At 44.0% G+C, this 13,160-nt stretch overlaps 2 protein-coding genes across 2 annotated transcripts in view; both read left to right on the top strand.

The window, feature by feature from the left end:
• The window catches only part of T265_08723 (hypothetical protein), a gene marked incomplete at both ends in the record, with an annotated part of 54,615 nt that extends 52,599 nt beyond the window's left edge, over positions 1 to 2,016 (top strand). Inside the window, one exon of the mRNA XM_009174603.1 lies at positions 1,968 to 2,016. Within this exon, the coding sequence (XP_009172867.1) occupies positions 1,968 to 2,016 (49 nt within the window). The remainder of the gene's footprint in view (positions 1 to 1,967) is intronic.
• Positions 2,017 to 9,530: 7,514 nt separating this feature from the next.
• Positions 9,531 to 10,193, top strand: T265_08722 (hypothetical protein; the record flags this gene model as incomplete). Its single annotated transcript, XM_009174602.1, has 1 exon — positions 9,531 to 10,193. One exon carries the CDS (start codon positions 9,531 to 9,533, stop codon positions 10,191 to 10,193), a length of 663 nt encoding a protein of 220 aa, XP_009172866.1.
• Between the last annotated feature and the right edge of the window lie 2,967 nt (positions 10,194 to 13,160).

Genomic DNA, 13,160 nt, shown 5'->3' with positions numbered 1-13,160 from the left:
GTGCATGCCGCAGTTTCGTTCACCGATGATGTAGGGGAGGGGGTAGGTAGCTCCGCATTGCACGCGCGAGCTGGCAAATTGGTGCATAAATCTAGCACTGTCAGTGGGTTGTCAAGCGGGGGGCTGGGTGGAAAAGGAGCTATGCATTGAAGGCAATAGGTTTGATGCATGAGCGCCATTGAGGGCGCGTTGATATTTCCTTCACCGTAGTTTGAACAGTCCATCCAGTATTCCATACAAAAGAGGGGGAGAACTGAACTTTAGCTCCATCCTCACTATGACATTTCAGTAGTGTCTATCCATAATCTCGCCAGAATTCGAACCTCGGATGCATGGCAGCTAAGGCCAGCCTTGTACAGTCACTGAAACAGTGCATGCCGAACTCAGCTGAATTGTGAATTCTGAGTTGGCCAAGATGTTCTTTTTGCTTAGATGATTCGGTTGGTTTATTCAACTCCTCGAGAGACAACCCAATAACCACTCTGGTTCTGTCGATCAATTCAGAACCTGCCAATCAGGTAGCCCCAGACTAAGAAAAATATGCTAGGAGAGGAGGAAGGATATTTAATACGACAGTGCTGTGATTACCTTACAGATCCTGCATTTACGTATATATGATTCCCTAGCTATTTTTAAGCCTTTCATTGGCCTGCCGACTGGCAATCGTCGCTGCTGAAGATATATAATTCTAGCACATGCCAAGTCAAATTTGAATCTGTGACTATCATTATTGTTGTCTCTTTCATGCTCCTACTTTGGCTAAATGGATCGAACTGTCTTTTTAACTCCGACATCATGTCCACATCATCGCGGTCCTGGGGCGGTTGTTCTAGTCAGCCAGAGTTTCACCCTTATTCGGTTCAATCAGCAGCCCATGGGTATGACCATACCGGGATTTCTAATCCAGCCACTTGACATGCGAGGCGGGCGTGGTACCAATAGTTTGCCGGCGCATATTGGAAGCTGAAAACTCCTCGTTTGTTTTGTTATCCTGTCAATTTGTGTTTTTAATTTCCCACGTTTCCGGTCTTGGGCGTGTTGCTGTTAGTCACGTGATGTGCGTAGGTGGGTCCTGTCACACCGCTCCGATGCGCTGATTGGCTCTATCCTTTGAATTACTTTGTGCCAATAGGCATCAACGTTCGGTGTGTTCTTGCTTTTTGTGGTTTTATGGTGATGCACTGATAGGCAGTCTGTTCCTGTCACATTTGTTTTCGCGTAAGAGATATAAGCGAGATTCATTCATGATAAATTGCAACCCGAAGTAAGCTATCCGACGAATGCTTGTAGCTCCGGCTCTACTGCTTTCGTCCTTTTCGGAGGGAAACACCAGGACCGTTCCTAGATTTCCATAAAACCCATCTGTAGTTTCGACTCTAATAGTCTACTAAACCACTATAAGTGACGAGTAAGTGGATCTGCTTCCCCTGAATTGCAGGTAAACACACTTTATGATAACAGGCGACGATTGGTTGTGACTGAAATAGTGTACTATCGCGATCGGCTTTTACAGTCGTGTAGTTAGCTAAGTCTTTAGAGAGTCAAGGACGCAGCACCAGAAGAAACTGCACTGTTAAGATGGTAGAGCCACAATGCTGATTCAAAGAACTATAGCAAGTGATGTTCGATAGGGAATAATGTTTCTATCACGTGTTCGCCCATATGTTATTGGTGTGGTCTCGAATATGTGGTTCACCATAGAACGCCAACCGGTGGAACAAGGTCTATACGAGCTTTCATCAGAGCTTTGGAAAGAAATGTGGGGAAATCTTCAGAATGCTGGTGGTTTAAAGTTCGCCGTCACCATTGACCTCATGCTAGACCGGACGGAACACAACCACAGTTCTGTGGTTGCCATGAAAATGCAACAGTAACCTATTCATTCTCAGTCGTATGAAAAGGAATATGGTGGCTATGTTAGTGGTCCGATGAATCGATCGTCTGGGCTGTTCGTCTCCGTTTTTCAGCACAGCCATCAATTACGAGTTCAGAAGGTTTCTAAGGCTAACTGAGTAGCGGAACCGACAACCACTGTGAATGAGTACTACTTCCGAAGAGAGATAAAGAAGGTATGAAGGTTCGTGGCATTGAAAGTTAGCCATCATACTCCAATATCCCTTGTTGTCGGATAAACTTTGTAGGATGACTGGCCGCAGTTTGCCAGCAGTATGATTTCTTTCAGAGCTGCTGGCGACACCGTTAGTCACTCCTAGCCTAGTAATGTCAAATCTCTTCTGATTGTGTGTTAACGACATTTAATATGCCAAAACAAATACCTGGTGACAGAGACCTTTCATTCAACTTGTAAAATCACAGCTGTCCTACCCCCCAATTTACTCAAACAAGAGCACTTTGAGATGTTGCGTACCCTTATGAGGTTAAGTTTTCTGGCCACGTTCTATGAGCTTTTGTGGTGTACTAATGGGACTGACAAACTAAGAAGTTGAACGCACTTTAGAGTTGAAGGGTGATCGATTCGAGATCGTGAAAAAATAACATCCGGGGCCATGGCAAGTGGCGCTTTACTGCATATGGCTTGCGGATGGTATGAGTTAGGTTGAATTCGTGTGTGCCTTTTACAAGTTGAATGTCTTATAAGGAGGGCGACGAAAGCTTTTTCAATGCTGAGTGGATTTTATCCCATATGCCCTTGGAACGGCGCTCATTCTACTCTTTTGGGAATGTGATCAAGACAAGTAGATGCGATTCAGTCAGATTGGTGGTTGCCTCTCATCAGACCTGAATGTAGAGCAAATCCCATCGGACGATTTACACGTTCAGCCATATTGTAATACTGTTAGGCGGAATTCCACACGGATCCCGCTTTACCGCTCGCACTCAAGTGCTGCTACGGCCGAGAAGTCCATCCCACGCAAGACTGGCCAGGAATGCGGGACGCTTGACGGTCCGGCATCAAACCGTGATCTGACTGGTCGAAAGTCTGGATCCAAGAGTCAATCAGGACTCAGTATTAGCCGAATGCCGGTTACCAATGACGCATCCAGAACGCGTCAGAAATCCCAGAAAGTTATAACCGCCTACACTACATATACGAAGCGCTGTACAACTGTTCCTGAATTCGTTTTGGGTGTTAATATACCTTGTGCACCCTTGGTGGTTGTTTTTGACGTGAACGCTAGCTTGAAAGGCTCAGACACAGAACTAAGCTGAGAGAAATACCGTTACTACAATTACCATAGAGTGTATTCTTAGCTGAGACGGATGCTTCAATTTATTCAATTCCAAGAATTTTTTAAAGTAAAAATAGCTGGCAAGGCACTAAGTAAAAGATGTCAGGTGGACTGACAGAATAATAACAACAGGTGTTCGACGTTGTTGGTTCCTTTGTGGACAGTGGCAACGTGACTATACAGCAAATTAAAAAACAACTCATTCGTCCAAAGATCCATGTTCAAAACACAATAATACATCGCTTTTCTATCCGACGCTTCACTACAAAACTGAGATGACCAGATTCTCACAACTTGTTGATGAGTCGCTGCTCAACGTCAAGAATGTTCACGTCGAAACAATTAACTTGAAGGCAAGGAGTCACCTACCTGCTAACGTAGTGCCCGTCACCCAATGCAGATCAAGTTCATCCAAACAGGCTACAAGATCCAGTACGCACAGTTTGTCGTTTAGTGAGACTTTTGCTATTGATCGTCTGGCTGAGTTTCATCTGTCCTCACGTTATTTTCCCTTCATTCAACAGCCGTATGTGTGTACTGACAAAAGGAGCTACATCGACCCTTCTTTCGCATATCACTCGCAGACTACACTAGTTCGTCTCATTGTACACTTGGCTTCACTCTCAGTCACTTATGGGAAATTGACTGTGGCTCTGGGACTGAGATGCATAAATATTCATATTTCACTGTGTGATACCGGTTAGTCTAATCGTAGCAGGTGATCGTGTAAGCAGACGGGATAATCATCCCCTTACAAGAAAAACGACCTAACCTTAACCGCCTACCATTCGTCTGGATCACTAATTCATGTGTTTGCATGACAGTGTGTCACAAAAATCCTCGGACGTTTCAGTCTCTGCCAGGAATATGTCAGGTAAGGTCGGATTACCGCAACAACAGCTGCAACCATACTTTTCCACGTTGCCCAGAATGCTGTTGATAAGCATTCGGTAGATTCAGTGATTCACGGATGTTCACCGTTTCCCTGCTTCGAGATGGCCCGGTGGTTGAAGCGCAAATAAACTTATCGGAAGGCTCGGAGTTCAAAACCAACCGCGGCATCTCCAGTGTTTTTGTGTGGGCTTCGTCAAACCTCAGCCCTCATGCTTCCTTTCGGTTGGTATTGTAGCTAGGCAGTCACGTATTAAAGCCGTCTACCACTGCACTGTACCACGACACACCAGCAATTTAATAAACGAGGCCGGACAAATTCACGAAATTCCAATGAAATATTTTACAAAGCTATTTTAGAAGCAATAATGGCTCTGTGCTAGAAATAACTGCATCCAAGTCATAACGTAGAAACTTTTGTTCGTTTCTGTGGCCAGTTGGTTGCATACGCGATTTTGTCGACGCTTGATCGCGTCATTACATCGGTCTAGAATACCGTCACATTTTTTGGAATAAAGCTGAGCTGTTCTTGGACGGAGCAAACAAGGCACGATGCTTAGAACATTGATCAGTCAACAAACAGATCACCGAGCACACTAATTACGTCGGAATTTTGTCAGACACTGTCCCTGTTAATCCACGAGGGCATAGAAAGGTCGGATGGTCCCTTTCAGAAAGCAGTACCTGAGAGCTACGCATAAGTTATCTCCATTACAATCTAGCATACTGTACTTTTTGCAAACACTGATCCCAAATACCGATAGATCCGCGTGGAATGATATGAACCACTCAAATAAGTTGTGCCTCTGTGGGCGACACCACTTCACTTGATGAGATATTTTGCGCATAAAAAATTCGCCTAAAAGAAACGTGGAGATTTCCACAGATGAACTAAAAAGTCAAAGTACTTCGGCAAGAGTTTTACAGTTAACCGAAAAGAACAAGTTTTTCGGGTCAAACTGGGACGAAATGGGGTTTTCTTAATTTTGTACTTGCTGGTGTCCATTCGCTCATAGTTGAAAATTCCCTGAAGAACACGCCCCATTGGGTCATTGCCAATAACTTTGTGAAATCTTTCCTCTGCACGTCATTCAACTTGATGTAATCAAAAAATTACATTGGGTCTAGCACGGATGCACTGTCGACAAATTTTTATCCCCTAAGTTCAGTGATGGGTGCGTTGCGGACGTGAAAATAATTGCGGTGAATTTATCACTACTAGTGAGTAGTCTGGGATTTGGCGAATTTGTGAATAGCCATAGTTCCTTCACGCCAAAGAAAGTCCCAAATACTTGTGATCGGAAGCTTAGGTACCATTTTTTTAAGCTGCTGCCATACATCGGCCGCTCAGTTATACGTATTTTGCTTTTGCGGATCAAAATTTTACTCACACGAGATCAATCATTACTACGACGCTAGTGCCGTCATTTTTGAGTTTTTAACTCCAATGCCGTTTAAACTTCACTGAGGCAGAGATAACAGTATCAACTGTGAGCTAGAGTACCATATGACCAGACCTTCGTTTCGACACATAAGCCTGGGATAGACTACTGGACTTCACAAACGAACCAGATCCTTTTGGATCAAAATCCCTGCAAAGGTGAGAAAATAGAAAAATATACAATACAAATACAAATATACAATACAGATATACAATTGATTGGAAAACGACATGTGAGACTAAGTCTAGCCCCGTTTATACCTGTCATCTTCATTTTAGGGGGTGTGGATTTGTCATCAACAAGCTGGCGACAGTTTCAGATAGCAAGAACTGAATTTGCACTTTCTTGTACAGCCCTAAACCCAGACTACCCTAGGACTGATGTCGACACCCACAATCTTTGTATACGCTGCATTTATACTTTGGGGCTATAACCCCTATCGAACACGATGGAATGGTTAGGCTAATTCGTAATAGGCAACCGGACCCACTTGTAAATTTGCACACTACCTATTGAAAAGGATAGGCTTTTGGTGTCAAATTGTTATTCAGTTTCATTTACCTGTATACGTAAGAGGACAGAAAACAAACAATACTTGATCTGTAGCCCCTTGGAACGGTGCTTACATGGTTCAAATGCCGTTCGGAATTTCATATCTCTACATCCTGCTAAAATTTTATGTGAAATTCGGACAAAACAAATGCATTGTGTACCTTCAGATCAGGTTATATGTCTTTATCTAACTTGGAATTGGCGCGTGCTGCTTCTCATTGGGGCAAAATCGGACAAAACAAATGCATCGTGTACCTTCAGATCAGGTTATATGTCTTTATCTAACTTGGAATTGGCGCGTGCTGCTTCTCATTGGGGCATAAATTAGGGTGTTTACACAGGAAAAATCCCCCTCTACTTTACGAATCTATAATACGCGCGGACTTTCCGTGAACTCTGCACATCCACTGCTCGAACAGAATTGGATAACTGGTTGGATTTTCAAATACAGTCACGTGACAAACGAGTCACGTAGACGGCTAGAAAGACCACTCCGATTTTGGAAGGCAGTCGCCAATGTAGTAAATTGATTTTGAAAGCACATCAAGTGTCAGAATCATGTGACGGGTGCGCACAAGGAACTCAAGTAACAGCTGACGTCTATGCCTATGATCAATTTCTGATCAACCAACGTCGACCAAAAAGTAAACTTTCACCGTTGATGGACAAGCTACAAAGTTGCAACATGAGATGAAGACAGCTAGAGTCAAAGTGAATCCAGCACGTGTGTAGTTTCCTCTTCAGTTGGGTAAAAAACTCGTGAGGCATTTTGCTGTGATTGCTAACTAGGTGTGAGCGCGTAAACGTATCGAGCATTTAGGTCTATGCATTCATTAACGATCAGCACTTTGTATTGATTTGTTCTTCGAGCAAATAACTTTCACTCACTCAGTCAACTAGCCTTCTGGACGTGCTCAGTTTTCATTGGACTGCGATCCACCCAGCAGAGCAGGGGGCGATACTGAAAATTTCACATAATTGATCCCAGTGGACCACTGCATTCCGTCGAATGGGCCTAAAAAGTGCTCTTTTCAGTAACCTAGAAACCTATAGAGTCGACATGACATGAGTCTGTGGATGAGAGGCCTAAAACGCGGGAGGGCGTACAGTGTTGCTTCGTGTGAAACCTAGCCACAGCCGGTTGAAAAGAAGAGAAGACTGCTTGCATTTGACAATCGGTTCGCTTGAAGCATTACACATGAAACATGACGACATCGAAGTAGGAATACTGATGTAAGATTACTAGTTCTTTTTACAACAAATCAGCCACTTGTTGAGTTAATAAGTTGGTTCGGCTGCTCTTCGCATGCTCTGCTTGCTGAAGACAGTTCCCACTGGAAGCCATTACAAGGTGGACGACACGTGACCTGGAGACGAAGAATGAAGAACGTGGCAACCTACTTTGAGCACAATGACGTTGGGTGGCTGAGACATCTCTGGTTGAAGGTACTCAAGGACTTGTGACCTCCTGGCTAGTAGTTGAAGACTAAGCTGGTAGCTGAACTACGGATTCAAGGAAGAGACATTACCGTAGTGTTTCGCGACCTAGTGGTAGTTATGACAACAGAAGCGACAGGATTATGTGCAAAAATTTCTCATCTACTTTATCCGGGTTTTCACCAAGTTAGGAGCCTCGGTGAATATGTACTGCGACTCACACTTATTTCGTTCATAAGTATCCTTCAGTACATGAAACAATGTGCCGTTTGTGCGAGAGGAAATAAACACTACTCGAGCGAGAAAATCATGGCCCTATTTGAGACTAAATATACTGCAGGAATGAAAGGTTGTTGTTGTATGCCCCTCTTGAGAAATTATTTTATTGAGTGATAAAAATGGGCGTTTGCCACACTACTGCTGTCTCCGCTCTAGTGCCTTAGTATCAGGAAAAGACTCGAACACAACAGCTGTGTTGTGAACTGGCGAGTGTAAAAGATACGAGGAGTCTCAAGGTTTTTTAAGCGCGCTTTTGACCTTCAATACAAACTGTCCGATTGGAGTTGGATGAACACCCATCATTATCGGCCGTTACTTCTGTGGCATGCCTGAACCCTCAACATCGTCGGCCGTTGATGAATCGATTGACTGCTTGACTGGCCTGGATGCTTGATGGCTTCCCTACTGCGATTTTAGTGGAGTTTGACGGTCTCAGTTGGCTTCGGGCATTCTGGGATTAGTTTCAGGAATCTGACCTTCCTGCCATCTATCTTGGTGAGATGGCTGGACATCAAGTATGTATTGTAAATGACTCCGAGCACAAGTTAGTAGAACCATCGCACCCCGACATGCCAGTTTGCAAAGCATAAGACTGTGGTGTGGCAAATCACCACGGTGAGTCGCCCCATTGTATTCACAGTCGTTCTTGAAATTCATATTTATGATAAAATATTCATGTATATGCTTGAAATGAGAAGACAAACCCTTTGTTTTAGAGCCACACGTATGTGAGCTAACGAAACTACAAAGAGTGGCCGTTTTTGTGGTGGTGTTGGTGGGGAGAGAAAACAGTTTTACTGTCAACTTATTGCCGGAATAGAGAAAACTCAAGAACATCGACTGTCTGATGAGTCGGTGTGACAGGTACGTGGAATGTAACAGAGAAACATTTGAACGAGGAGTAACAGGGAACAAATCCAAAATTCATTTTCCGGATAGCAATGAACGTTTCCGAAGTAGCTGAGCTGAAAGACAACATATCTTTAGGAAAAAGGAGTTGATTGATTTCGATTATAGGGTTTGGTAATTTGTTGAAATATTGGTGGCTCGGGTGAGTTTATTGGTTGCTGATCAGGTGGCTGTTGATCTGTTCGCCGAGCTTGGCAATTGACTTGCAAACGTTTCGTCACCATACGAGGAGACATCATCAGTGCGCACTGATGATGTCTACTGGTATGGTGACGAAACGTTTGCAAGCCAATTGCCAAGCTCGGCGAACAGATCAACAGCCACCTGATCAACAATCGATTATAGGGTTTCTTTCCTATTGATCGACTGACACCTCCCGTACTTTTGTTTAGTTTAGGGGTGTCAATAGGCGGTTCATCTCAGTTCATCGCTTTTCATGTCAGCCCATCGTTTGAGGGCATCACGCAAATGACGAATGTAGAACGCTTTCGAAGGTCGCCATACCCGCTGCTGATTGGTCGACATACGGATGTGCGGAACATGCGTCGGGACCAATGGGCTTTTGGAAAACAAAGTTGCACCGGCACGTGAACGAAATTGGACAACTGTTCGATTCAGAAGTGAACTACCACAGTTACTTCGGTCACAAAATCTCCCAGTTTGAGGGACGCAGACAACCTCGACAAAATTTCATATTCAAATTGACCGAACACAGATATACCTCATTAACCCCGGGTCCATAATCTGGATTAAACTTTGAACTTATTGTGAATGACCGTTTTATTCAACAGAGAATGATTGCATACATTGAGGAACGGCTGTAAAAATAATGAAGCAAATCCAACACCCTTCCCATCTCTTGGCCTATGGCGTGGTTATCGCGCTGCTTAGTGCGGGTCTGTACGCCGCACAGCTGTTTTTTGTGTTCACCTCGGAAAACGATTCCCAATGGTCCTGGCCGAAAGAAAGTCTACCAGTTGGTTACCTATCAGCTAGCGTGATGCTTATTTCACCAGTTTTCTGTTTCGCGGCTGCCTGCACACGCATCCGGAAATGGTTAGTTCTAGCGATATTTTTAGCCATCTGCAGTACGGCTGTCTCGATCGCATTGGGTATAAACGGGCTGGTAGAATATATGGACGAGTCTGAATCTCAGTTCGCCCTTTTCACTATGGGTGCGCTCAACGTTGCTGCTGGGAGCCTTTGTGGGATCTATGTGATACTCATGTTTACGGACGTGTGTGACTGTCACTGGAGAAAAAAGATCAACGAGCAACAGCCCCCGGATCTACATCCCCAACCCGCATCCGTTTCTAGCCCCTCACAGTACCCAGAAAACATATCCCGTGTGGAAACGAATGTGTCAACGGATGGTATTCCCCCTGCATATCCATATGTCGCGCAGAATTCAACGGTTCCATACGCATCATCTGAAACTAACTATCTTAAACCCGGAACGTGGCCAACTGCACCGCCTCCATATGAGCCATAGTAGGATATTCCCACAGCTTCGAACCTCCACAGCTTGGTATGTGATTCCTATCATCCATAGTCTGGTAATCGACAAGCAGTTCCCCAGTTTCCTCTTCCCGTTTTGATTTCATCTCAGAAAAACGAGAATACACTTTACATTTGTTGCACAAAGTTCTAGTATCTAGGTTCAACATGGTGTTCAGTTTCAGGTGCTACAGACCACACGGTAAGCCCGTTAAACAAGAGACATATCCGATTCGGAAAGTGCAACGCACTTTGTATACTTATGGCTGAAATCCACATAAGAGTGTGACGTACTCAGTGCATGCAGGCGAAATATAGTAGACATTTTTTCGGCAGGCTAAAAGCCCCTCTTGGCTGAATAACGAAACTTCATAGTGGGCGTTTGCTATTACATGTGTTTTCAACTGAAATTTCATCCTGTCAGTCAAGCTAATCTGTGCTGAAAAGCCGAGAGGCACTTTACACAGCTGTTTCATCCATATTTGCAGCCATCAGCAGCGTGCATCGCACGAATCTCTCACGAAACCGCGACTTTCCGGCCAGTAACCATTCGAACATCACTGTGGTTAGCTGTTTTGCATTTGTTCCACTCCTGTCCTAAACTGTTTGCAAATTTTGGGGTCAATGAGTCGAGGATGTCAAGGAAATTGTGGTAGTCTTTGTGTTTTTTACAAAGAGTGAATACAAACTCTGACGCAGCTTTATTAAACACACAAGTAGACGCATCTCATCTCAAGTTGGTGTCTTTGAGCAACCAAAATAGGAATTTTTCATAAAGGAAACTACTCACAAGGTTGCTGAAAACTCTTCGACAGCCCACGACCGGTTTCGCCCTTCTTGGGGCTCATCAGGTAGGCGCAGTCCCCGAGTTTCCGTCAACATTATGATCTACTTGAACCCAAATTGGACCATTTTCGAGAAATACACTAATTTGCAAATCAATTTGGTTTTCACGAGAGACTCAACTGAATCTCTCGTTTATGATGTTCTTCAACTGAATGTGCTGCACACAGGCCGCCATAATAGGACTTGTTTTCAGGACCAAAAGTCAGGTGTAATTCGTGTTCACGAGGCAGATCTGGTTGGAAAATCACCATGGTTGCGCTTTGTGTGGGTTATGCTCCTGGGGTAGACAGAGATTTATAAAACGCTAAGGTATTTTGACTGTTCTGGACTAAGATCAGTGAGTGCACGTACGATGCCCCTAGGTTAGTGAATAAACGTTTATGATATCTGTCTACCAAGCTCGCCGAACAGACCGACAACAAAGCAACACGCCAGAGCCACACATATTCCGCAACACTTCCACACTGATTATTTTTGGGTGGTTGGAGATACGGCCGTTTTATTAACTAAAGAAGTGCTTTTGGAAGCTCACAATCCTTTTAGTTGCAATCCCCTCGCCCGCCAATAGGCGACACCCTCTGGTTCCCACATTGTTCACTTTTCCATCCAGCAGGAAACATCACGCTGGAAATGTCTCGTACACCTAATCCAAATATGTGAAATTATCATAACTTCAAGCAGTTTACTTCATTAGCACAGCTGGATTCTTTTTGACTGCAGATAACTTGGACCAGCAAATATCTGAGACACCTACAGCAGCATCTGTCGGAAAATTTCACAGCCGGAATACCGGGTGAAGATAATATAGCTGAATGCAAGGCAGCGTACAAGACAACTCAATGTCTCTGGAGATCATAATCTCACGATCGTTTTCATCGCAATAAGGTAATACATTAGATTGTAATACATTAGATTCCGCTGACAATTGTGTGAAACGCAGATTATCAAGAGTTATGAACATACGTGATGGAAGATTTTGCCTCATCTTCACCTGATGAAAAATAAGATCTTGTTGGCTTAGTACCAGAAACAGGTGAGGAAGCAAATCGCTCTCTAGGAAACGTTTTGAAATTCCTTGAATGTGTTTCCTAGATAGAAAACTAAAGTAACCTGGAAAACTCTGTAAAAGGACACTATACACTTGAGGATATTCAGCTGTTTCCATAGATACTTGTCCGTGAGAAATTGCGTCACAGGCTAGGGTAGATGAAACAAATTTTCTGACCCTTTTGCAAAGTTGTGTCTGGCATTATTTTAAGTGTGAACTGTATGCGTCAACTGAGATAGTTTCCATTTTGCAGATCTCTTAACAGTTTCCTCTGTCAGACAGGTACGCCAGATGGATCTTAGGTCCGAATTGGCAACGGTTCGGTCATCATCATCATCGATGGCACACCGTCAGTTTTTAGTTGTGATGCCTTGCTGCCGTTAGTCATGCTGTAACCGATTCGAAACGACCTACATTGTCCTCTTCGACGGCGGCATAATTGATCGTGATCGATTAATGCTCAGGACCTGTCTCGCGTCTCCATCCTGAAACGTCGGTTATTATCACTTGAATTCGTCCACTGGTTAGAGCATTCCAAGTTTGTTACCGAATCACGAACTGGATTTGTTCCGACATTCGTACTTCCCGGGCGAATAGGCCTGTAAGAAGTGACCTTTTCTGTCCTCTGCAAAGTGTACTGTACCGCCCGTTTTTCCCTTAATTTTCTCCGCTCTCGTTCCGCAAAGATACCACCGATTTTCTCACTCAATACATTTGCTCAGCTATTTTTTATTGTTTCGCAAACGGACAGACGCTCCAAGTCCAGTCCAGTCAGTTTCAGGATGACTTCTGTTGCTCTTTCCAGCAGATGTAGCTTTTCTGCATAATTATCAGCATTCACACAAGTGTTTTTCACTGCAAATCCCTCGTGTGTCGCCGATTCCCGTTTTAATTTCGTCCACGGTATCGAATGGCTTGTCTCAACTGAAAGTGGACATTTTCATAAAGGAAACTACTCATAAGGTTGCTGAAAACTCTTCGACAGCCCACGACCAGTTTCGCCCTTCTTGGGGCTCATCAGGTAGGCGCAGTCCCCGAGTTTCCGTCAACCTTATGTTCTACTTGAAC

The sequence above is a fragment of the Opisthorchis viverrini genome (assembly GCF_000715545.1).
Source record: "Opisthorchis viverrini unplaced genomic scaffold opera_v5_231, whole genome shotgun sequence".
NCBI lineage: Eukaryota > Metazoa > Platyhelminthes > Trematoda > Opisthorchiida > Opisthorchiidae > Opisthorchis > Opisthorchis viverrini.
Note: the sequence above shows the minus strand (reverse complement) of the source record. Positions and strands in the feature narration are given on the sequence as shown.